Source organism: Vipera berus (assembly GCF_964194415.1).
Source record: "Vipera berus genome assembly, chromosome: 1".
Classification (NCBI taxonomy): Eukaryota; Metazoa; Chordata; class Lepidosauria; order Squamata; family Viperidae; genus Vipera; species Vipera berus.
The window spans coordinates 102,360,020-102,386,472 of NC_138202.1; the positions used below are offsets into that span (position 1 = coordinate 102,360,020).

General features: G+C 40.2%; 1 protein-coding gene and 1 long non-coding RNA gene across 4 annotated transcripts in view; one reads left to right on the plus strand and one right to left on the minus strand.

The window, feature by feature from the left end:
- The window catches only part of RRAS2 (RAS related 2), a 52,058-nt gene extending 47,469 nt beyond the window's left edge, over window positions 1-4,589 (minus strand). Inside the window, exon 1 of one of the 3 annotated variants that reach the window (XM_081315333.1) lies at window positions 4,341-4,589. In XM_081315333.1, coding sequence (XP_081171459.1) covers window positions 4,341-4,445 — 105 coding nt within the window. In that variant the 5' untranslated portion in view covers window positions 4,446-4,589. The remainder of the gene's footprint in view (window positions 1-4,340) is intronic. The other 2 variants (XM_081315334.1, XM_081315335.1) reach the window with 2 other exon arrangements.
- Window positions 4,590-4,917: 328 nt separating this feature from the next.
- LOC308665851 lies at window positions 4,918-23,737 on the plus strand. The gene is made up of 4 exons (XR_014025971.1): window positions 4,918-5,143; window positions 19,407-19,504; window positions 22,315-22,396; window positions 23,604-23,737. It is a non-coding gene; the product is annotated as an uncharacterized lncRNA (long non-coding RNA).
- Window positions 23,738-26,453: the final 2,716 nt, after the last annotated feature.

Genomic DNA, 26,453 nt, shown 5'->3' on the forward strand with positions numbered 1-26,453 from the left:
TCTTTCCAAGTCTTACTGTTAACATAGATAACCGGCATTGTAACAGCTTAAACTGCTAGGAAATATTAATCTTCTTGAGGAATTTCTTTTATTCTTCTTGAATTTACTGTAATTTATTGTATAAAATAGCTTCCAATAAAAGCCAATTTGTATCCTAAACCATTCTTAGTGACTTTGCCTATATTATCGTTAAAAAAATATTTTAATTTCTTTTTATAATCCTCCAGTATTGCTGTTTTGTAGCAGCATTATATTTAGTCTCCATCTAAAAGACCTGGGTTGGCTTTTATAAAAACACAACTGAGCAATTAAATTTCTATAGCAAGAAAGAAGTTTAACCAAGATATCATAGAAACTGTGCAAATATATTCAAAACATTTAATTTGTTATATATTCGGGCTGTGATTAGTTTTCTATGTGCTTCTGACACGAATACAGACTTTAGATTCAAGGCCAAAACAGAAAATATGAGGGCACCAACCTGGCATCTGCCTGCAACTCATTAAGCTAGCTGTGTCTTTCTCCATGATGATGCAAATCCCCTCTGTAGCTGCCCTGCAATTTCTGGAAAAACCATCTTTGCTTTAGGGAAGTTACAGACAGTATGCATCCCTGTGCATTCTAAAGTGCCTTTTTGCCTCTGTATACAATGTGCTACACAGTCTATATTATATATATATATATATTTATTTTAATTCCATTTATATCCCGCCCTTCTCCGAAGACTCAGGGCGGCTTACAAGCTTAGCAATATATTGGCATTACAGATGACTGTGTTGTTCCTCATGAGACACTCCACACTATAGTCAGATTTTACAAAATTGGGCACAACTGCAGTGTACCACACATCTTCAGAACAGTGTCCAGACTCAAATCTGCTCTTGGAGTTCAATATATAATTGATGCTGAAGCTCTTCCAATAAATGCCTGAACTGTATTATCTCTACTTGCTTCCCAGTGGAAGCAGCAACTGACCTGCTACACACCAAAAGATAGGGCACATGGATAACTCCTTCCATTTCAATTACGTGTTGCTAAAATTATGTCAACGGTAAAATCAATGAAGTAAACTAAGCTCAAGTCTAGACAGCAAATGTTGTCAACAGCATTAACTTTCTAAAGTAAGACAAAGCAAATGTGAACCCAGTGATCTTTGCCTAAAAGAAATTTTTGCAAAGTCTGCACAGCTGACAAGAGATGTGCACTGAAGCCCAATAAGAACAAGTCTGTTTATCATTCAGATGTAACAATGAAAGAAGAACAAACAATTTTATCCAGAAGGAAAACTGTTCAATATAGTCCCAACAGGGTAAAGTTAATCTAGTAAAATACATCTTCCCATCTTCTTAGGTAATTTAAAGTCAATTATTAATTTGGCAAACATAACCTATTCAGTTATTAACAACTATCTGGAGTCATGTGTACCTTAATAAATGCTGATAGCAGATTAGACATTTCAATGGAACAGAAGATAAGACAGCATCAAACATATACCTTGATTCCAGTAAAGGGGAGGGTGAAGAGTCGGGAGGAGAGGAAAGAGGAGGGGTGGGGAGGAGAGGAGGTACTGTAGTTCCCTAGGTATTTTATTTTGATGATGCTGAGCCAAAGAAACTTGACTAAATAATAGCTTTGTGATCTGTTTCTCAGATAGTAAATGACACAACTTGATTCTAGAATTCTGCTTCAGATACAGGTTAAGTCTCTCATGACCAAATGTAAAACAAAATATATGCAACCAAACAAGAGAATGAAGTATCACATGGAATACTATGTATCAAAAGGATTCTATCTTGGTTTCTCTCCAGAACCCACCCCCATAAACTAGTTTTCTTCTATTTGCAGGCTTAACAGTATATCCTAAAAATACACCATCCCCAAGCAAATTCAGTGACAGAAGAGATGGTACACCTCCACTTTCAGCTTTAAGAGCTTCGAAAATTCTTAGAGGCAACCGTGTACAGTATGCGCAGACAGGAGCTCACCCTGGTTTAAATCCCTTGCTAATCTCTTGCCATTGCTACCCACTGATCTCTATACAGAATCACTCTGCTGAGGACAAATGAAGCACCGCTTCCCTTCTATGTATTTCTGCCTTTGGGGCCTCATGAGATGAAAGCCTGCTTGGCAGGCCAGATCCTAAGCTCATAAAAGCTTCCACCGTGCAGCTTTACAATGCCACATCAATCAATCTGTGCTACAAAAGATTATCAAGACGATCCTTCTGTACATTAAAACTATCTAGCCATAGTCAGCATCCAGACAGCACTATCTAAGCACAGCCTGCCTGAATGTGAACTATAGCTTCAGCCATGCAGGGATAAGCTAATTATCTCCGTCCATCAGTAAAGATCCACTGATAAGATTAACAAAATAGGATTATAATAATTCTAATCCCAGTATTTCAGAGATGCCAAACTATTCGGATCTTTGCTGCCACATGACAACAATGGAAGACAGCAAACATTCAGCGTGATAAACAAATCCAACAGTATGCGTGGATAGCCACAAACAGTCCTTTAATTCAAACCAGGACTCAAATGTAAATGGATACTTTTTTGATGCTGCCTGGGCTTTCGTTTTCGGCTTTATTAGTCTGGCATCCAACATCACATCAGTAGAGAGCCAGAACTCAAGAGTCATCAGATACAGTAACAACTCAGTTCTGGGCATACTTAGGTTTAATTGCAAGTAACACTGTGTTCAGTTGGGAGGATTCCATGGAAAGAATATATAAGCTTATTGTCTTAAAATGCAGCAACAGTTTACAGGCTTTATGACACGCTATCTAAGGCCAATGCAAAACTTTTAAAAATAAATTGTTTATCAAATATTTTCCCCGCCTCCAGAACAGGATAAAGGCTCTGGCTTCCCTTGGAACAAGTTTTTTAAAATGACCACAGAGTAAAGAAAGAGGAATCCAAAAAAGGGTGCTAAATAAGAGACTAACAGCTGTTACAAACTGGAGCCTCCTTCCCTTGTCTTCAGCCAGATTTGAGTTTCCTATTCAGGCTGCTCACTTGTAACAGTCTTCATCTGCTCCAAGACCCAAGATTAAAGTTTCACAAAAGCTTGTCGGGGAAGCGGGTGAGGGAACGCAGTCCCCTCCCCACAACATAGTTAGCACGAAGGGCAGCGGTTAACAAAAAAGGAAACAGGTTTAGACAGTGCATTAGGTTAAACCAGGGGTCTTCAAACTTGGCCCTTTTATGACTTGTGGACTTCAACTCCCAGAATTCCTCAGCCAGCTTTGCTGGCTGAGGAATTCTGGGAGTTGAAGTCCACAAGTCATAAAAGGGCCAAGTTTGAAGACCCCTGGGTTAAACAGACGACACAGTGCTTGTGAAAAGCCGCTGCGCAGTGTTTTTCGATAAAAGAAATGAACCGGAAAAGATGTTGAACTTTATGGAGTTTAAAACATGAGGGTAGCGCCGTGGAAGTAAAGTATCGCACGGCGTTTGGTCAGCCATGATGCGAGCAGAGGATTCGGAATGGATCGAAGCGGGATAAAAGCAAACTGGAAATGGATGATAAATGCAACGAGGGCGGCCGGACGCTGCTGGCTGGGTTCCGGACAGCGATCGAGGGAACCTGTTGAAAGGCATTGGGAGAGTCCCGCTTTTCACCGCACCAGAAGCGATCAGCCTGCAACTCCAGCGAGCGCCGGCTTCCGCGGACCTTACGGCTAAAGAAGGGGAGCGAAGCAGGCAGCCCCGAACGGCACTGCGCCCAGAAAGCTGGAGCTCGGCTTCACACAACAGCGATGAGGCAAATCATGGGCTTTACAAGGCGCTTTGGCTCAAGCCAGCCTGGAGCTGCCGTCAGTCCCGCAAAAAGCCGGCAGCGGAGGTCGGATACCTCTTAGACCAGGGGTCTTCAAACTTGGCCCTTTTATGACTTGTGGACTTCAACTCCCAGAATTCCTCAGCCAGCAAAGCTGGCTGAGGAATTCTGGGAGTTGAAGTCCACAAGTCATAAAAGGGCCAAGTTTGAAGACCCCCGTCTTAGACCAAAAAAAGGGCGCCCAGGCAGGACGACCAGGGGAACCCCCTCGGCCTCCGGACAGAGGATTCCCGAGGTTAGGCGCCAGGTTTCTCCCGCTTCCAAGCAGAGAAGGGCCCCTCCGGGCCTCGAAGCCTCTCCCTGGCTCTCCCTATGGGGCGAGGGCACCTCCCGAGGAGGCACCCACCCACCCAGCAGCAGCGAAGCCAGGACAGAGGAAGAGGAAGGGGCTCCGGCCGCCTGGCCGATCCGCTGCGCCCCACCCTTAGCAGAGCGCCGAGGAAGAAGACGAGAAAACTGACACCGCCGCCGCCGCCGCCCCATTCCGGGCCTCTCACCTGGATGAACTGGATGGTGAGCGCAGACTTGCCCACTCCGCCGCCGCCCACCACGACCAGCCGGTACTTTTCCTGCCCCGGGCCGTCCTTGCAGCCCGCGGCCATCGAGGAAGAGCCCAGGCTAAGAGAGGCGAGCGAGGCGCAGCGCTGCCGGGCTTCGCGGCTCCCTCTGTGCCCGGGCAGTGGATTTTGCTAGGCGCCGCTTAGCCAGCCGCGAGAACCGCAGGCCCAGCCGCTTCTGAGCCTCGAGCGAACAGTAGCGAAAGGAGGGGCGAAGAAGCCGAGTCCGCCACTCGAAGGCGGCTCCAGACTCCTCCTCCTCCTCCTCCTCCTCCTCCTCCTCCTTTCCTGCGCGGCGGCCTCGCACAGAGCGAAAGCGACAGCAGCCCCCGCCGCTTCGGCTAACAAATGGCCGTCGGGAGGTGGGAGCAGCCATGCAAAATAGCGATGAATATTCAGCGGCTGGGCAGGAGGTTTTCTTCCTCCGCCAGCCTGGGGAGAAGAGCGGAGGCCACGCGCCCAGGCATTGTCTTAAGCGCGGGAGGGGAGGGGGACGATTTCACCCTTGGGAACCTCTGGGGAAGATCGACGCCCATTTCTTGCCCGAACCGCGGCGACAGATGTTTCTTTTTTTCATCTCCCCAGTGAAGGAAGCCCCGTCCCACCCCAACGGCCGCCTGTGGAAGGAATTCACTCCCGGCGGAATTCGGGCTGCCACGCCCCGGGCTCATTCCCGTACAAGTCCACCTTTGGTCCCGACATCTCTTCAAATCTCTTTGTCGAGAGGAATGCAGATTCCAGAGGTGCGATTCGATTCGTTTTAAAAGCAAATAATCTCCCTACCTACCCCCTTTGTGGAAGAGTTTCGTTTCAGGCAGAGATAACCCCGGATGCTTCTTTAATCTTCCACTGTAACATAGGAAGATTTCTTTTTTTTTACCTGTACCGATCCTTTCTCCAAGGAATTAATTATAATAATAATAATAATATAAAGTTGGAAGGGACCTTGGAGGTCATCTAGTCCAACCCCCTGCTCAGGCAGGCAACCCTATACCATTTCAGGCAAATGGCTGTCCAGAATTGGGTCAGAGAATTTGTTTATGGTCCCACAATTCTGCAAAACGAAGAAGGGAAGAAGGCGGAGGCCTCCAGGCACAGTTTTTCAGCGGCTGCAGCTCCATTATAGACCAGCCTCAGGAAAAATCCCTCTAGCCCCCCCCCCCAATGCTGTTAGCCTTCCAAAAGCTATTAAAAACTGAACTAGACAGGAAGAAATGGGTCGACAAAGTCTTGGCCCGTTAGATCCTCAAAAGCCTGAGTAAATGGTTCTAGATCAGGATTGTTCCCAATCTCTTTTCTGCATTCTCCAGAATTTGTGGTACTGACATTTCCGCAGAGGATCCTTTATAAATAGGCAATGTTTTTCATGCCTTGTGAGGGGAAAAACAACATGAAAAGGGCACGCGAGCGATAGGATAGGGGGTATAAAATAAAAAGAAAGCAATTAAAAATGAGAAAAGTTTCTTTTCACTAATTCTTCCCTAAACCCTGTTCCTTCGTATTTGTGTGATGTCATCAGAACATAACCCCACCCACTGTTGTCATTAGTGGCCCTTCTCCCAAAAATGTGCAACATTCAATCTGTTGTAGACAGATGACGCCTAAGCATCATCGGTCTCACCACATTGTGCAGCTGTTGCCTTCCTTCAGCAGATGTTCTGTGAAGAGAAAAAAGGTTAAGTTTGCCAGCAGAAAAAGACATTATCTAAATGTATTTTAAAAGCTTAGGAATGAGATCAAATTTGACCAGTGAGCATTTAATCTCAAGGTCAAACTTAACCTATAATCTTCAGGAGATACTTGGTTGTATATAATTTAATTCTGATCTTCTTGTTCTCACAACATCTCCATTTATATCAACAAAAATCTATTTGAAATATTTTTCCGATATCCCTTGTAGGAAATAAACACCCAATATATACATCATACCAATTTCCTTGAGAGGAAGATACATATTTGCTTAGACTAACGTTATAATAATGCTAAATTCCTTGTAGAACAGACCAAGTACAAATGGCATCTCTGATTAGAGAAGGCAAAAAAGATACCATGAACCTGAACTCTGAGGGTCATTGGCCCTTTACTTTTCAGTGATTCAACATAATGTCTTGTCTCATAGTTCGTGTCCCATCTCAATCATATGTATTCAGACACAAGCTATATAGAGTATATGCCAGGGGTAGGCAACCTTGGCTCTTTTATGACTCGTGGACTTCAACTCCCAGAATTCCTGAGCCAGCTGGCTCAGGAATTCTGGGAGTTAAAGTCTACATGTCATAAAAGAACCAAGGTTGCCTACCCCTAGATGCAGACCTCCTCCTTTTATTACCTTTTTTACAAATTTTATTGATTTTCTAATATTACATTCACATATTTGAAAAGCAACGTGGTGGCTGGGTAGTAGTAATTCAATTACATACAGAAATCATTAGTACAGATTTCAAATTGCTATCATAAACATTTCCTCTCTTTTTCCCTTCATATATACTGTCTATTTGTAGATTTAAAGACAGGTTTTATCCTATCAATCACATAGAAAATAACTTCCTTACATATTGTATATCCATAGTTTTTAGTTTACACATATTCTAATTGTTTTAACATACAGTCTTTTAGACAATCAATGATCTAATAGATTTTTCAATTTTAATTTCCACTAACATTTAGATTTAATTTTTGATATTTATCATTCCCAAGATTTTTAGTATACTCCCAATTCATCTAACACCATTCCTCACAAAATCTAATATTCAAAATACACATGCTATTTTCTTAACTTCTCACCCTCTATGTCAACAAATTAAGGATACAATATGATATCCTTCCTTTTTGCTAATTCTCAGTTGTTTTTTAAGTAGTAATCAAAATTTCTTTTTATTTCAATATTTAATACTTCCTCTTTTCCTCTTTGTATCTGCTATCTCTTGCTTAAACTGATAATTTTCTTTTTTAACATTCCATATAGACCTATTTATTACTTTCAACAATAGGTTTTTAGCTTGTCTACATTATTCACCTTTACATGACCTTTATTCAAAAATTAATATTCAAATTAGCTATTAATATTTATACTGCTAAATTTTAATGACCAATTTTTTTTCTTTATCTCAGTTTATAACAGTTTCTTGTGTTCAGCATACACATCTTATCTATTTAAGTACATTCTGTTTCAGATTTCAATAAGATAGTCGAAACTCCATTCTTCTTGAGTCTTATTCTGGCTTTTTTCCTTTGCCAAATCATCTTCCTTGTCCTTCTTTTTGGGTCATTGAACCAATCTCCTTGTAATATGTATATTAATTGATATTTGCAAAACCATCCAATCACCATTTTTTTGAGAGGACTTGTAGGTCTAGTGGGTCATCTCTTTATTCTTCCATATCGACGTAGTTGTTCTGAATTGTTTGTCTTCTCATCCAACTGTTCTTTTTCTAGATCCTCTAGTTCCTTCTGAGTTGTATAAGAAACCTTTTCCTTTTTTTTTATTTATTTATTTATTTATTTATTTATTTATTTATTTATTTATTTAGATTTATATACCGCCCTTTCCCGAAGGACTCAGGGCGGTTTACAGGGTATTTAAAAGAAAATCAATACAAAAGTTAAAACAAATTAAAAAAGATTAAATGAAACCCTGAGAAAAAATAAAAACCCAGTTAAAATTAAAAATTAAAAAATTCTCAGCCTGGGCCAGAGAGCTCGAAGAGCCAGGTCTTCAGGTCCCGGTGGAATGAACGGAGGTCAGGGGCAGTCCTAAGCTCCGCGGGCAGCTGGTTCCAGAGGGCAGGCGCGCCCACTGAGAAGGCCCTACCCCTGGGTGTTACCCGCTGGCAATCTTTAAGCGGCGGCACCCTGAGAAGACCCTCCCTGTGGGAGCGCACTGGACGAAGGGAGCTTGATGCTGGCAGCAGGTGTTCCCTCAAATATCCCGGACCCTCGCCATTTAGGGCTTTATAGGTCATCACCAGCAAGTTGTCAATGTCTTTTCTGGATTTTCAAATATCAATATTTGTTTAATAGTAGATTCTTCTGTCATCTTACTTGAATGTTTCATTTTTTCTATTGTATTTTGTATAGATGATTCTTTAGTTGTGGTCAAAGTTTGGGCTTTCATATCTGGGCTGTCTTCTTGTTCCTTCACGTAGCCTCTTAGTATTACATTGGTTGTGGTAAGAATTTGATTAGTGTTTTCAACATAGCGAGAGTTTGTTGATCTTCATCCATAAATAAATTTTGTTCCTGGTCTTCTTCCATATTGGTATTTTAAGCTAAAGGCTTTACACTTAGAAAATCCAAAAGAGATTTCTTTTTTGTTTCTAGCTTAAGAAGGTACAGAAAGTAATTAGGGTGTAAAAGAGGTAGATCTCACCCAGTCTCTTCCACACTGCTTTAGGAGTTGCCTGGTGGAAAATGTGACTTTGGCTGTTCACAGCTTAGGGATGAGCCATAAAGGCCGGTCCTTTCATCCGCCGGTTTAGAGGGAGTGCCAGGTCTAACGGGAGATTTGCGGCTCTCCCTCAATCCAGCGAGCGCCCCTCCTTACTGGTCGCCTCTTCAGGGTGACTTTTGGCCCTTTTCAGGGCCCCCCAACAATGCGAAACTGGATGGGGGTGAGAGAGCAAGTCTCCCAGCCATCCATAGCGGCTGTGTGGCAAACCAGAAGCCCCCTTTTATTACCCTTTTGTCAGTCCCCAAAGACCCTTAGATTGAGTGAAGGAAACATTTATCTTGTTTTTATTGTAAGACTAGTGCTACTCTCTAATATGTTGTATTTAAAACATTGTAGACCAAATTTTAGCTTCCCCAGAGATGTTAGATTACAGTGTTTAGCATCCACAAATAGCAAAGGGAACAGGGATGACAGAATTTGTGGATTAAGATATTTGGAGGGCACTAGAAAAGGAAAGCTCTTATAAACTTCAGACTGAAACAGACAATGATGTCCACAGATGGTATGTGCATGTTGTTACAATATCCTTTGTTTTGAATGTGTTTCCTATGAAGCAGATTGGAAATACTTTTATTATAACTGTTCTGAAAAGCACACACTCTTCAATAATAATAGTAAAAATAGCGTTAAGGCCAAGACAATGGATGATTAATGCAGTTTGTAGTCATGAAAGAAAGTTTTGAAAATAGAGCATACCACTATGGTATTAATATTGCTCTTCATCTATCAGATTTTGGGTTATAGTTTCTTTGGGCGAGAAATTCCCTTTTTTTGTGAGATAGCGTAATCAAATACAGATACAGAGTTTTGCATATTACATGACTGAACAAGTAGCTGCCAGATAAACTGCTGAACAAGCAGCAGACAAGTTAGACTCTTCCAAGCCGAATTATTTCAGGGGTGAGGATGACTACCCAATAGGAGTTTCCAAAGGAGCAGTCCAAATGGACAAAGGAGAGCCATTCTCAGATGGAGTGCACAATGATTTCCAATTTCATAGGCTGCACTAAGAAGAGGAGAGGAATCACCTTCTAACAAACACCCAAGTAGAAAAATAATTGTGTTCCATCATCTTATCTCCACCCACCCCCAGCAGAGCCAACAATGTGTAGCAGCAGCCAAAAAAGCTAATACAATCCTGGGTTGTATAAATAGAGGCATAGAATCAAGATCACATGAAGTATTAGTACCGCTTTATAAAACCCTAGTGAGACCACACCTGGAATACTACAACCAATTTTGTTCACCATACTACATAAAAGATGTTGAGACCTTGGAAAAAGTTCAGAGAAGAGCAACTAAGATGATCCAAGGCCTAAAACTAAAACATATGAAGAACGGCTGCAGGACTTGGGTTTGGCTAGTCTAAAGAAAAGAAGAAATAGGGGTGACGTGACAGCAGTATACCAGTATTTGAGAGGCTGCCACAAAGAAGAGGGCGTCAAACTATTCGCCAAAGCATCAGAAGGCAGGACAAGAAACAATGGTTGGAAACTGACCAAAGAGAGAAGCAACCTGGAATTAAGGAGAAACTTCCTAACAGGACAATTAACCAGTGGAACAGCTTGCTTTCAGAAACCGTGGGCACTCCATCAATGGAGGTTTTTAAGAAGAGACTAGATAGTCACTTGTCTGAAATGTTGTAGGTTCTCCTGCTTGGGCAGGGGGCTGGATTAGAAGACCTCCAAGGTCCCTTCCAGCTCTATTCTAAGATGGCCAAGGCTATTGGCTCTTATAGTACACCTCACTGTTTAAGGGGAAGATAGACTCCGGGTTCTTATTTTGCTGCCCACCAGATGGTCAATAGATAGAGCACTGAACATCTGCACTGTGAGAGAAGGGAAGGACTTTGTGTCAGATCTTCAGCTTGGCTTCTACATTTGTGGACTTCAGCCAATATTGCTAAACAATTGCACAAAGGACAATGAGATGGGATGGGTAAAGTGAGGCCATGTTGTAAGGACATAGGCCTCACTGTAATTGTTTGAATGAAAGTACTCCAAGAGGGAGGGGGGTTACTATTGTATCCAAATGTCATGAATTTTAGATGGGTGGGACCATGGTAAGACAAAACAATGAAAATGATTGGACCAGTCAGACATCCAAGACTGAATTAGAATGGCAATTGTTTGATAAATATTTGCTGTTTAGAAAACAGTTTGTTTTCAATAGGTGGCACATTCATCTACATACATAGAAGAATAATGAATCAAAAGCACAATTGATTTAATTATTTCAAATGAAATATTTAAAGAGTTGATGAAATATACAAAGATGATGAGATGGAAAGAAGTGGAGGGGGGGCGGAAACTAGAGTAACTATAGAACACTTGCAGAAAGAGAAAGTACCAAAAAAAGAAGATAAGATTAATCTCCCAAAATGAATTAAATGTGGATAAGAAACCTTGGAACAGAGTGCAAACAATTATATTTCAGTGCAAGTAATTATGCTTGCGAAGTAAGAAAAAGAATGCTTGGAGGAATGATGAAATGAAAGAGGCCATGGATGAAAAACAAAAGTATATTAAGAATGATTGCTGCAAAAAAAATTAGGATGTAAGAGATTGTGTAATATAGAAAAGATAGAGAAAAAGATAGCTGCAAAAATTTAATAAAAGAGAGCAAGGAATTATTTAAGATTAAGGAGGAATCAATACGGTACCAGATCAGCAGCCCTTTTGGTAAGTACAGTGCTTAGTAAGTTTTATTCTTATGAGGATAAAATAGGATTCTATTGTAAGGAGTGGGTGATAACAATTTAAAGGTAAAAATTAAACTTAAGATACAAAATAGCAAAACAAACACGGGATTTACTTCCTTTAACATTAATTGTTAGGCTTGGTTGGACTGTGAGTCAAAAGAGTTTCTCTTCATAGGACATGAGAGGCAGTTCATTTCTTCCTTTTCAGCATTTTTAAATTATTTCTTTTCAGTGCAATGAGGGTTGATCAGAGCAATGTCAGAAGCTTAACTACTAATATTTAATTCTTGGCTTTGACTTACTTTGTCAGTCCATTGGGCTCCTCTTCTGCACTTCATTCCATCAGAAAGAAATCCCTTAAGCAGCAGCTTCTTTCATGTGGCCTTTCCAGGCCATTTTAGGTAACCTTGGCTGGTCTCAGGCTAAAAAAATTTGACCTGCTGATAATTACTCAAAATTGAGCTGCAGTATAATTTGAACTGACTTCCCAGCTTTTTTCTGCTATCAAAAACAACGAACCAAAGAGGAATGGTTCTCTATAGTTACACCCTGACTTACTCAAAGTACAACTGTGCTATTTATTGTTGGGCCTAAATACAACACCTTTCCTTCAGCATTGCAATTGCAAAGTCCCCGTGGCCCAGTCTCTCTGCCCTCACAGTACAAAAGAAGTAGACACAATAACATATGTTCTTTTATATTGCAATTTTATGTGACATTACATCAAAATCTTCTTGCTGCTACAATCCCCAGGCAATTTGTTCCTGCACTGATTTTTCTGATTGTCGATAAGGTTTTTATGTTACTTACAATGGTGCAAAGTTTATTTGGCATCAAGGCTTCAGCAAGAGTTCCATAGTAGGAATTAAGAAGGGTTGCTATATATTGTTATTTGTGTTTATTTTTATTCTCCCCCCACTCTTTTTATCTCTGTTTTATTTTCTAGATAAAGGCCATAATGAAATTAATGTGATGCTTAAGGTTTTCAGCAGAGCAGCGTGGTGGCCTAGTGGAGGAGACGCTTGCCTCCCATTTGAAAGGTTGAGAGTTCAATCCTAGGTAGTGGCAGATGTGTCTCTCCTAGAGTGCAAAGAGAAAAAATCTACTGTGACCTGAACTCCATGTAGGCATCAGGAAGGGCATCCAGCCAGTAAATGTTCAGCTCCACTTCAGTCGCCCCGACTCTACCCCAAATCAAGGGACTACAGGGTCATAAAAAGAAGGGGGAAAAAAATAAGTTTTTCAGCAGGGAAAAGAATAAATGAATTTGATGCAAATTAATAAAAAAAGTGCTTGGGAACTTAATAAAAGGGACTAAGCAAAACCCTCCAGAAGTGATTGATTGATTGATTGATGACTGACTGACTGACTGACTGACTGACTATGTGCCATCAGGTTGCTCTTGAATCATTATAATAACATAGATAGATTTTCGTCCATGACAATCTGTTCCTAATTTGGTTTTTCAGGTCTTCTGATAATGCATCCATGACCACTATAACTGAATCTACTCACTTTGCTGCTGGTCTTCCTTTTCTCTCTTCCCTTCCGCTCCAGCAGTGGTCAGAATCAAAACTAAAAGGGATTAAATTTGGTGTGACACAAAAGCGAGGCCATGCAGGAAAGACTATTTTGGAGATTTGCATGGTAATAACAGTGGTATGTCAAAAATAGGGTTGGAATTAGTGCTCTAAGTATTAGTGTCCATTAAAAGGGAAGGGAAGGGGAATCATAAATGATGTGAGCATGGCAAGCATGATAAGGCTACAGATACAGCCGGTGTAACTTGAGAAACATTAAAATATGAATAAAATATGAATGTGGGTTCTTACGGAATGATTGTATTTAATGTGCATGCGTGAGGACTGCATTTGCGATGGATGAGGGAAAGAACGTTTTATTCTTCCAAAGAAAAAGATACGAAGAATGAATGCAAAACTAGAGGGAGATTTATTTGTCACGTGTGCCTGAGAAGGGGTTTGGGAGGTGCCGTGCAGAGGTTTGAAGAACAGCTGTTTGCTCATCAGGTTGGTGATTGAGAAATATCTGAATGTCAGCGTGTTCATTATATATCTATTGGTATAGCAAAATTTATTCTATATAAATAGAATAAATAGGCTTGAATTATGGAGTGCTTCATATAACATTTTCAAGCTTCCTGGCTAGAACACAGCAGAAGCATCCCAGGCACTTGATGTGCCATGGCTAGATTAAAAAAGAGCCTTGGTGGAGCAGTGGGCTAATGCCTCCTTAAGTAACACCAGCTGCCTGCAATTAGTGCAGGTTCGAGTCCCACCAGGCTCAAGGTTGACTCAGCCTTCCATCCTTCCGAGGTAGGTAAAATGAGGACCCAGATTGTTGGGGGCAATTAAGCTGACTTTGTAATAATGCCGCTTGGGGTGTGTGTGAAAGCCCTGACAAGCAGGCATATACATAGAATGAAGGCTACTGCTAAGCTTGTAAGCCGCCCTGAGTCTTCGGAGAAGGGCGGGATATAAATGGAATTAAAAAAAAAAAAAAGTCCTCACTGCATAGTGGATTGGAGCTACTTTAACCAGGTGATCGTCCTTGCTAGAAAAACTTTCTTACAGTATCAGCAGTGAATAACAGTGTCTTTTTCCCCCCCGCACCTTTTCCATGGTTTACTAGACATATATTTGATGCATTCAAGTCTTTGTTGTCTGCTGATAATTGCCTAGATTAGTCCCTTCAGTTTTCTTAGCAAGTTTTCAGTGGTTCCTTTGCCTCCTTATTCCAATACTATGCCAGGGTGGATTATAAAATGGGTTAGGCTTTGTCAGCTATTATTGTTGGGAGAAGGGAGAGTCAGGCGACCAGACACGACTAGGAAGAGAGGTAATAGAGGCAAGAGCAGGACTGACAATAAGGTCAATCAATATAGGGCTAGCGTATTGTCGGAAAGCACTTCATTTCAAAAGTAAAGAAAGTCCATGAAAGCACTATTTTAATTTCCTTTATTTCTACATCACCATATACCGTAAGGATTCATGGCACTTATATAGCAAAGACCATTTAAAGCTGCTAAAAGGCACTGCCCAGCAGAAATAAAATGAATTAAAAAGCAGAGTTCCCAAACCCTTGTGCAGTCTTTACAGTATATGTACCTTTCATCCTTATTTGTAAAGAGCAGAGAGCTTCTTAACTGTATGAACAATCATGCTGGTGATAAACCAGCTAAGCTGAAAGCTGTAATTTTGCCGAGTTTGCTTTTCTCTTTCCTATTACCGTTGCGCTAATCAACATATTAGTTGGTTCAAGGGAAATATTTTTACCCCAGTTGCAGTTTATATCTTGTTCTTTTATGTTTTATGCTTATTTACCTTCCCAGAGTCTTGAATTTGAGATGGGTGGCCAAAGAAACAACAAACTCTAGACAACACAAGAATATGTGGATTCCTAGGGTACCAGCCTGTGGGTGGGAATTCTTCTATAATTTTAAGTGTGAGTGTGTGTGCGTGTGTGTGCGTGTACATGTTCGCAACCATTCTTTTATGCTGAAGTCAGCAACATAAGAAATGAATTAGTTACCATTTGTAATGTTTCCATTAAAACAAAAAGTCTATTCCCAATTAGTGGTGAATTCCTTAGAGACTCTAGTGACAACAGGAGATTGTGAAGTGGTAAATATTATCGCAGTGATTTATGGTTGCTTCAGAAAGCAAATAATTCTTTGCTCCCTTTGCCAGCTCACATTCCACATTCCCTCCTATCTAATACATTTTTTAAATTCCAGAGATAATTCAACAACTTTGTGAATTTTTTGCAAGACAGTGGCTGAATCTTAAAGAAGTATTATTATATTTAATCATTGTAGTTTCTATATATAAATAGATGAATATGTTTGTTTACATGTGCTGAGATTTCAAAGTTTTTTTAGCCATGAAGGGGTGGAACAGGCAACATCTTGCAAGCATCATCAATATTTGTATTAGCTAGTCCCACTGTATTCTCAGCCTTCTGTCTGCCTTTGGTTTTTTTGCTCCTTGATTGGGCTTTGTTTACTGTTCAAGCTCTTGGTCTAATATTAACCTTGGTGTTAATTCTTGCTCATCTTGGAGTAGATTGCTAGGGCATGTGATTTAATGGGGCGAATATTAATGTTTGCCATTTTTTTTCAGTGAGGGATGCTAAAAATATGTGTTTTTAAATCAAGAATTCAAATCTGCTCTTATTTTTGCAATTGCACAACGCTTAGCTCAGTAAATCCACATCTGATCATATGCCCCACAAAAATCTCTTGTAACTCAAATACTGTTAACATTATCTTCTCAAAATTACACCTTGTGCTACAAAAATTAAAGTTCTTTTTTCTGCATGAATCTTACCTAGCTAAGCAAAAAATAATAATAATCCATGCAATCATAAACTAACATCTGAAAGCAATTACCTGAGTTACAAAAATGTTGAAGCGAGTTTCATCAAGTCCTGTTTTGATTCATTCTTCGACACCAGCTGCTGATTTGCTTCTTGGCCTGTGATATAACCCTCATGTTTCTCATGCGTATACACTCTGCTTGCTGCCTCTGTGGCCTGTTTCACACATCTCTCTATTGATTGGGCACACAGGGCCACTGTGGTACTTGCATTGGTTCATCAATGAACTTCAGTTTGCATGTCAAAGGTGGGTCATATACACCTTCAGACCAATCAATCAGCTCCAGCAGAGTGGATGCTCTGGTGGTGTTTAAAGGCGTTTTTCTTGCACGTACAGAAAAATCTCCCAGCGTGTCATCATCTGTACCCCTCAAGTCAATGATCTTTTGCACACCAGCTCTCCTCTCTTGAATGTCATCTGAAAACAAGAGCGTCTGGATTATTGTTTCACTGAAATCATACCGTGCTGAGTGCTAAATGGCAAAACAGCCTTCTTTTGCAGTCTGACTTGCCACAGTGGGAACAACACACGATGCGGGCCTTCAATCCAGGAATGTTTTACTTTGATTTTGAACCAGCAAAGGTAGTACACACCAATGATGTATTCCACTATCATTCTTAAGTTTTGGAGAGTTTTGCCTTCAAAGCCATGTTTTGAAACCCATATTCGACAAAGCCTATTTGCAGTTGTCAACCAGCATGAATGTCTTACGGGGCCAGTTTCCAGAAGAGTCAGTTCTGTGGGAAGTTCTGTCCTTATTGCCTATGTGATCCTATAGCCATACGCTTGATTAGTGGGATCCTTTACAACAGTGTCGGTCAGTGAAACGAGAGGTTCACCAATTGAAACTCTGATGAATGAAGGATCAGTGTCAAGTTCTGCTGCAGTGTCTAGCATGTTGCCAATTTTACCTGCCCATGGGTTGTTAGACAAGGTTTTCCCATCCAATTTTTTTATTGTCATAGGGGTAACTCATTCGTGTGGAGTGCACACATCAACCAGATCAACCTCTGGTGAAGCTCAACCTCTACCCAGTGCATGGCACCACCTTCACAACCAGTATTAACATTTGTATAATCTCCTCCAATGGCTTTCAAGCTTTTGCCAATGCCTTTCTTCTTCATGAAATACTCCAGATTATCTGCAATCACTTGAGCAGGTTTTCCTATTTTTGAGCCTTTCTCTGGAGTGAAATGATAAAGATACCTTCCACTTGGCTCACTGCACACAGAATAATGTTCTTTTGATGGTACTGGGGATTTGCTAGTCTGAATTGTTTGCTTCCAGCAAAACTTTAATTGCATCTTTACAGCCATCAAAGAAGATGCATTCTATTTTGCCCTTCTTACAGAGCTCATCAAAGTTTAAAAATTTGACATGCCCTAGTAGCTTGCTGGGCAAGAGGTAATTTGATCTTTTTGTTTCCCTTTTGGCTTTTTGATTGTCTCTTTTGAATAGCCTATAGATCTAGTTTACTTTAAGGGAGAAAAATAATTAAGTAAACAAGCTCAGAGAGCACCAAGAACCCATCATAGACCCTCAGAATAGAGCTGGAAGGGACCTTGGAGGTCTTCTAGTCCAGCCCCCTGCTTGAGCAGGGGAACCTATAGCATCTCAGACAAGTGACTGTCTAGCCTCTTCTTAAAAGATTCTGGAGGCAAGTTGTTCCACTGGTTGATTGTCCTCACTGTCAGGAAGTTTGCCCTTAATTCTAGGTTGCTTCTCTCTTTGGTCAGTTTCCAACCATTGTTTCTCGTCCTTCCCTCTGGTGCTCTGGTGAACAACATGACCCCCTCTTCCTTGTGGCAGCCCCTCAAATACTGGAACACTGCTATCATGTCTCCCCTATTTCTTCTTTTCTTTAGACTAGCCAAACCCAAGTCCTGCAGCTGTTCTTTGTATGTTTTAGTCTCCAGGCCTTTGATCATCTTAGTTGCTCTTCTCTGAATTTTTTTTTCCAAACTCTCAACATCGTTTTTGTAATATGGTGACCAAAATTGGCTGTAGTATTCCAGGTGTGGTCTTACTAGGGTTTTATAAAATGGTACATACATACCCCATACTAACCCTTTTCTAATGACATTTAGAAATTGCTTATTAAGCATATTTGAGCTATTAGAAACCCATTCAAATGACAAGTTATCAGGTAAGAAATTGGATACAGGAAGAAGAGATCAATGTTACTTAAGAAAAATGTGAAAAGTTACTAAAATTGTTTATACGTGATGAACGTTAAGAGGCACTTATTTATATATATTCTTTTTTTCTTTTTTGTTACTACATTCTTAGTTTTCCTTTCTTTTTATTTCTATTTTTATATCTCTTTAATGTTTATCTTTTGCACTGTTTACTTCTTTCTATTTTTCTACCTTTATTTTAGTTTTTTTTGGTTGTTGTTGTTATTATTATTATTATTATTATTATTATTATTATTATTATTATTGTTATTATTATCTTAAGTAAAATTACTTGGGGAAAACAATGAATGGCATTAGATGCTTGAAAGCTATATTGGGTAACTGGCTCTTCAGAATATAAAAGCCAGACATTTGGAAGGGATTTCTTCCATGGAACATGATAGCAGTGTTCCAATAAATTGAGGGGCTGCCACAAAGAAGAGGGAGTCAACATACTTTCCAAAGCACCAGAAGGCTAGACAAGAAACCATGGATGGAAACTAATCAAAGAGAGAAGCAAGAAGAAATTTCCTAACAGTGAGAACAATTAACCAATGAAACGGTTTGCCTTCAGAAGTTGTGGGTCCTCCCTCACTGAAGGCTTTTAAGAAGACACTGAACAGCCACTTGTCTGGACTGGCATAGGGTCTCCTGCTTGTGTGGGGGGTTGGACTAGAAGAGCTTTGAGGTCCCTTCCAATTCTGTTATTCCGTTATTGTATTATTCCAGGGGTGTCAAACTCAATTTCATTGAGGGCCGCATCAGCATTGCGGTTGCCCTCAGGGGGCCGGGTGGGTAGGGCCAGGGTGGGCGTGGCCTACTGGGTGGGCGTGGCTAGAGTGTGTATGGCCTACTGGGTGGGCGTGGCCAGCTCTACATCGTTCGCATCAAGGGTGCCTATGGGGGCCCGGGCAGGACTGGGACAGATCTGAGAGTCTCTGGCAGAAGGAGGGTCTCTGGGCCAGGGCCAAGGCAGTGGGGGCTGTTCCCTCACTGTTTCCAGGATGGCTTCATGGGCCACATGAAACCACTTCGCGGGCCGAATCCGGCCCCCGGGCCTTGTGTTTGACATGTCTGTATTATTCTAACTGAGTCTCCTTCTAAGCTCAGTCAACAAGCATATTCCCGTCACAAGCTGGAAGGTGAAAGATTCAGTCTGAAAGACAATAGTGAATATTTTGGTTTCATTTAGATCTGGAAAGCATTCCTAAAGGTTCTGCTACAGCAGCATCCTGTGTCTTTTCAGTGTTTGTGTTAACTATCTATTTCTTTGTCTAAACAGTAGAGAAAAAAAATCACCAAGAGTGGAGAAAGATTCAAAATCTTGCTGGTCAAACCGTTTGCATCCCGGTTCATACGTGAAAGAAATGCTGACGTTTTGTGAGTTGTATTAAAAATTGGTTATTTTGATCTAGAAACAAAAGGCAAATGCATCATTGAGGTACACTACTGGAGTAAGCTACTTAAAATCATGGAGAGTGTGTTTACTGGGTTCCTAGATGTCAGCAAACAATGATAATGCAAACATGTTTGCTAGCACTAATGAATGATGGTTCTTACTAGTTTAGATTTCTGTTGTGAATTTTGAATGACATGGCACAGGGTTATTCAAGGGAATTTTTTATTGATAGCTTGTTCAACCTTCTCTCTGAGCACAGTATTTGTCATTAAGTTGCTTTTCACCTACAGTATGGTATGACTTTGTATTTGTTTTTGCTATAGTAAGGAACAAATGCCCGAATCATGCTTTGGGTGATTTACTTTTTTTAATGTACCGCTGACAATAAAAGTTATTGTTTTCTGACCAGAATGAGTTGTTTTACACTTATTTCAAAAGAAAAACCCTACTGGCTTTCTAGTGCATTCATTTATTTGAAACTTGCACAGCAAAATACATCAGTAAGGCATGAGTGTCATTTGAGCTGAATGAAATATTATATTTAGATATTAATCATATTTATATTCACAGTTACCCCTTTTCTTTTTCATTTGCAAGATTACAGTTCCACTTGGCACTGCACATACGGACTCCCAGTCAGTAACTCACTTGAGACTTTTTGGCTGTTGTCCATTCTCTGAGTTTCAGTACTTATTTTGCCACTTGTGTTATCACATGTGTGCTTCAATTAGCCCATTTTCAGCCACAGATCCACTTTCATGAACCAGCTGGCTGGCAGTGAATGCTGGATGCCAAGACTTGAGGTATGAGGGAGCTAAGTGGTGGCGCACATGGGGAAGTTGCAATGAAGTCATCAATTGTTCATGGACCAAAATTTAACAGTCACTGATATAATTAGATTTCCAGCCCATTTAGTATCGGATTACAGACATAGTTTGCTAGTCAGATAATATTTTCAGTATGATTGTTCTTTTCTAAATGTCTCCCACACAACTGGCAGAATATCACTTGAATCATATTATTATAGAAATAGCACTAGGCATCTGTTAGTATAATTGGTATAATTGATTATTCCTGTTCATTCGTAAAGCATACTTGAGCTTTTGTCCCTACAAAATTAGATCTTAATTGAATTCATATTCATATGGCTAATAAGTGCTCAAGGAAATAATGCTGTCAAAGCCAGCACAACTGAGATGCAGGCTGAAAATTAAGGTACAGTTCAAGGCAAGGTTAATTGTCTATGGAGATTATCAATCATCCAGGTCATTGTTGTCGCAAAGGTGCTTTTTTTTTTTCCAAAAAGGCAACTGGACTTTCTTGTTTTTTTCTTTTGAAAATCTTTCGCTTCTCATCCAAAAACTTCTTCAATTTAGTTCAGTTTAGGGGTGGGGGAAGGGGAGGAGAGGAGAGGAGAGAGGAGAGAGGGGGAAAGGGAGGGAAAGAGGAAGCGGAGGGGAGGGGAAGAGGAGAAGAGGGAAGTGGAAGAGAAGGGAGGAGCAGAGGAAGGAAGGGGAAGGAGAGGAGAAGGGGTGAGGGGGCGGGAGAGGGGTGGGGAGGGGGAGGAGAGAAGGGAAGGGGAGGGGAAAGGTAAGGAGCAGCAAAGGAGAGGAGAGGACCTAAGTAGTACTTGGACAAGACACCATTAGAGAATCCCATTTAGCTGGAAATGCAACCAAATTCTAGGTACATTTTATCATATGTGGTGGTCTTGTAAGTATGCTAAATCATACTGGATAAATTTAATAATGACAAGGCAGAAAATATTTATTTGTACAAATATTAATGAAACCTGAAGCCTTTCTGTTAGGTATTATGGACAAATTGTTTGAAAAACAATTTGGGACATTATTTCCCTACATGGTGATTGCTGCGAGGATTGTTTATATCTAAGCCTTGGAAGAAAAAGGGGACATTGACTGTTGAATTAAATATATTAAATAAAATTAAATTAAATATATTTAATTATTAATTAAGAATTAAATATATTGATTAGAGACAATGGATTAGATAGGCTTACAAAAGACTGGAAGCAATTTGTGGATTTTCTGTGTGTTAAATATAAGAACAGATGGTTAACAGAGGGATTTGAAGATTAGTTTTATCTTTGGGGTTACCTGTTGACTGTATGTGTGTGTGTGTGTGTGTGTATCAAATAGAGGTTGGGTTGATTGGATAGCTAGATAAATAGATTTCCACATCAGAGAATTTTTTTATGTAACATAGTACAGATAGTCTTTGACTTACAACGGTTCGGTTAATGCCCGTTCGAAGTTACAAAGGCACTGAAAAAAGTGACTTAGGACCATTTTTCACACTTATGATTGTTGCAGCATCCTCAGGGTCACATAATTCACATTCAGATGCTTGACACTTGACTTGTATTTATGATGGTTTCAGTGTCCCAGAGTCATGGGATCCCCTTCTGACAAGCAAAGTCAACGGGGAAGCCAGATTCACGTAACGACTGTGTTACTAATTTAACAACTGCAGCGATTCACTTAACAAATGTGGCAAGAAAAGTCATAAAAGTTGAAGACTACCTAATACAGATGGGAAAGTTTATAACTAATTGTAGGCCTGTTATGTAAGGGGAGGAGAACATATCAGATATCCCATTTAGACTGGAAAGACAAAAATCATTTTGATGTTATCTTGAGTTCAGTCAATTTTGGGACTAAAAAGGTTGAGAAACACCCCTAGTGCAGACATTATCTTTTCAAGCCCTGTGACTGCTAATTATCCTCCTATATAAGGGCAGTACCTCCAATAACTCTAATCTTACTTGTAGGAACTTTCCACATTGTAAGCGGGTGTCTAAAGGAGAATGGGCCAAACTGGTTCAAATAGCAGTGATCAAGAGAAAATTAAAGGTAAGAAGACTGCAGGAAGCTATTTTAGAATAATTATTTAGATGCTGGTGGAAACTTTTCTCAGCTATGTTTTTATCATCTTGATTGTTTTGTATTGTATGAGTTGTTATCACTCTTAACTCATCCCTATGAGTCAGTATTTAACGTCATTCTATTTTAAACCAAGAACTGCGTGTAAGCAAAGGCAGTGCTTTTTAAAAAAAAACATTCTGGGCTTCTGAGTCATGTTAAGATAAACATTATAACTAAAAATGCTAATTTACTTCTGGACAAATTTGATAGTTTAAAGCAGGGATCTTCAAACATGGCCCTCTTACGACTTGCTGGCTGAGGAATTCTGGGAGTTGAAATCCACAAGTCATAAAAGGGCCAGGTTTGAAGACCCCCTGCTTTAAAGCATCACTGAGAACTTCTCCTGTTCCAGGTTAACTAAAACCAATGAGATGTCCACAAAAAATGTTAAATATTTGAAGAAGATGGGAAATAAACAAGAGAGGAAAAAAAACCTTAAACCTATATCAAGAAGAATGAGATCCAATGGAAAGCAGGTTTGCTACCTGTCCTCCTATATTGTTTTCCAAGAATTCAAGTTATCCAGATGTCCACATGCAGAAGGTAGAGGCGCAGTAGTTCAGTGGCTTAATGATGGTGGAGATCATTAAGCCTCTCCTCTGGCGGTTCTAGCCCTAGCATCACGTGATGAGGTGAGATCCTATCACTTGTCTCAGCTTCTGCCCACCTAGCAGTTCAAAAGCATATTATATGAAAGTAGATAAATAGGTGCCACTTTGGTAGGAAGAATGTGGGAACGGCCAGTTTTTGGCCTCCCAACCTTCAGCTTTCCCAAACGTTTCTTATCGGCCTCTACGTGAATTACAGTGATGAGCAAACTCTCCTGGTTCGCACAGGATGGCATGTGGGAGGCTTGGGAAACGCTTTGATAGAGGTTTCACATATATCTTTTAGTATCTTGTTTTTGTAATGATCTCATAGGCACCTGAGAAGTTCTCACTAGTATCCAATTATCACTATGTATCCTATTTTTTTGAGATTGATGGGGTTTATGTAATGTTGTATTTGGTATTCAGAAAAAGGAGGTGAATAAAAGTTCAGCGGGCAGTTACTCAGGGTTTTTGGGGAGAGACAAGGCTGCCTGGCTGGTTCAGAGCATCTCTATTGACCCGGGTCTGAATTCTTTTCCCTACAGAAGAAGAGCTGGCAGTTTATGCAGTCAGATCCCTGCTGCCGCTGGCCCTTCCCTGATGTTGCGCCCATTTGTGGAGCCACTTGGGTTAGAGGGAGAAAGACCCAGATGACGCTGCAGGATGCAGTTTGCTTTTCTTTCTGGTGCAGAGCTAACTCACCCGCTTTGGTTCACCAAGGATAGCACATGTGTGTAAACCCAATGGGCTAGCAGTCTTAAGGCAGTCAAATAACAATTCTGTGTTAGGGTAATAGTCTGCTGGCTAATGTAACATCACCATATGATAGACAGACAGACAGACAGACAGATAGACAGACAGAGACAGACAGACAGACAGACAGACAGACAGACAGACAGACAGACAGACAGACAATAAAGAAATAGTGCAAAAGGCAAAGCAGGTATAGAAGACTAAAGCTTTGATCATACTGCCATGATCACTATCCTGACTTTTTATACTCTTCCCCTCTCCATGGACGATGGTGTAAGAGAACATGGTTTCTATGTTTCTCTGAAAGTTATGGAATTCAGGTATACAAGGACAGGGCATACATACAACTGACATCTCTACAACTGACCTCTCTAATCTGAGAGTTTAAGAAAAGTAAAGAGATCCAGAAATACAATTCTAAAGAGAGTCTTTCTGGAAGAATTCAATTTAGTGACCCCCATCATAATCTAGCAGAGTACATATATCATCTGAATGCCACAGCATTCATGAATGAATGAAAGCATTAGAAAAAGGGGGGGAAATAGAATTACTTAATAAATGTAAATCTTATTTATGGACAGAAGTTACAGAGACAGATGTAATATGTGGGTTTTGAGATTGCAAGAATGTAGTCAGCATTAAATATTTATAATTCCACTGAATGCAGAATTCTGAGAGTATGTAGGAGTTCTCACAAAGTGGCTGATGCAGAAGACATAAATAGAAAGCAGGCATCAATTAACTATTACTATGCATATATCTCTCTATCCCATTCATCAGGAAACTATCTTTTCCTGCTTACTTTTCTGGGCATGTGGGCACACTACCAACCAAACCAACTCTATCTCTCTATGTCTATGGAGATTCTCAGTCATCTGGGTCATGGTTGTCCCAAAGGTGCTTTTTCAGGAGGCAACTGGACTTTCTTGTTTTTTCTTTGAAGACGTTTTGCTTCTCATCCAAGTAGCTTGGTGACCCTTTGAGAGCCTATATGCAACTAAATTTCATTTTAATGTATGCCGATTAGTGTACATTCAAAGTGACAATAGTTCTAGTCTGTTCTACTCTACTCTACTCTACTCTACTCTACTCTACTCTACTCTATTCTATTCTATTCTATTCTATTCTATTCTATTCTATTCTATTCTATTCTATTCTATTCTATTCTTCAGTTCTGACTGGACGGTGAGGAATGGAAGGATTTATATTCCTTGCAGACAGCTGGTCATTTGCATTCTTTTAGAGAGTCATTGAGGCCATTTGGAGATTTATCTGTGTACTCGGGGTCACCTGAGAAGGGCAAATGTGTGTGGAGCCTTCTTAGCTGCAGGTTGTCCTGAAAAAGCACCTTTGGGACAACCATGACCTGGATGACTGAGAATCTTCATAGATATTTAGCTATGTACTTTGGGATGAACACTCTTCAAATGGTGCGGGAGTATGAACGGATTTCCAGAAAACATTGCAGACTACAGGAACCATTTGTGCTTCAGTTTAAGTTTCAGACAACACAGATTCATCCCCAACAACCTGCACCTGTCTTCAACGGTGAAGGGACACAGGGCAGAAAACATCCTGCAGCCTAGAAGGCTCTACACACATTTGCACTACTCAGGTGTCCCTGAGGACACGGATGAACCTCCAAATGGCCTCAATGACGCTAAAAGAATGTTTTCAGTTGTCCAAATCTTTTGGCAAGTAATTGTAGGAAGGTGTTGGATTTGGTAGACCATTTTTAAGGTAAGGAGTTACAGTTGTTAATAACAGTTCAATAACATTTATTGAAGTATATTTATAAACAGTTAGAAATGAATGGATCCTGAGGATGCTATCCATTCAGGGAAGTGAACAAAAGGTAGGCTACAAACTGTATATGGTTTCCTGGGAAATTTTGTTGGGGGAAAAAAACTATTTTTTTCCTATATTGCGTTACATTTTCTTTTGGTTTTTCAGGCAACAGGAAGCAATTGTTGGAAGACTGAAGGAGATGCTCCTCTTGTTGCAGTACAATGAGCAACAGAAACTTGCAAGGTAGCCTATAGAATCAAGTTCAGACAATTGCAGAATGTCAAGCAGTTGAGCAAGGAAACTTTCAGAGATGATAATTTCTGTAAACGAAGGACTTGCAAAAACAAGCAGAGGACAAGCCAAACAATAATTGTTCTGAAAATAAACCTTATTACTCTACACTGTAATCTATTTCAGGCATTTCTACCCCTTTACAATATCTTTTACACAGTTCTTCCTGCCACATAGGAAAGGTGTTTGTTTTTAACCTATTGCTTTTCTTATTACAGAAAATCTTGGGACAGGAAGCAATATCATGAATTGTCTGCTTAGGTGCAATTTTCCATTTCTCCTTTATATATAAATGTATAGTTGAGGCTTATTTTTTCATAAATAAATGGTCCATAATAACTTACAGAGGAATATCTTTATTGGTTCCTCATATCAGCACGATGGCAGTACAGATTTCCTTGGCATTCCAACACATAATTATCCTTTCCAAAAGTGACAATGTTCCCATGGCAACATAAGCATTTTATTACTGAAGAACTCAAACATTCCAAAGTGAGAACTCACATTGTAATGGTTAAAAGAAAAAAAAGTTATCACTTACTAAGGAAGAAGCATAAAAAGCC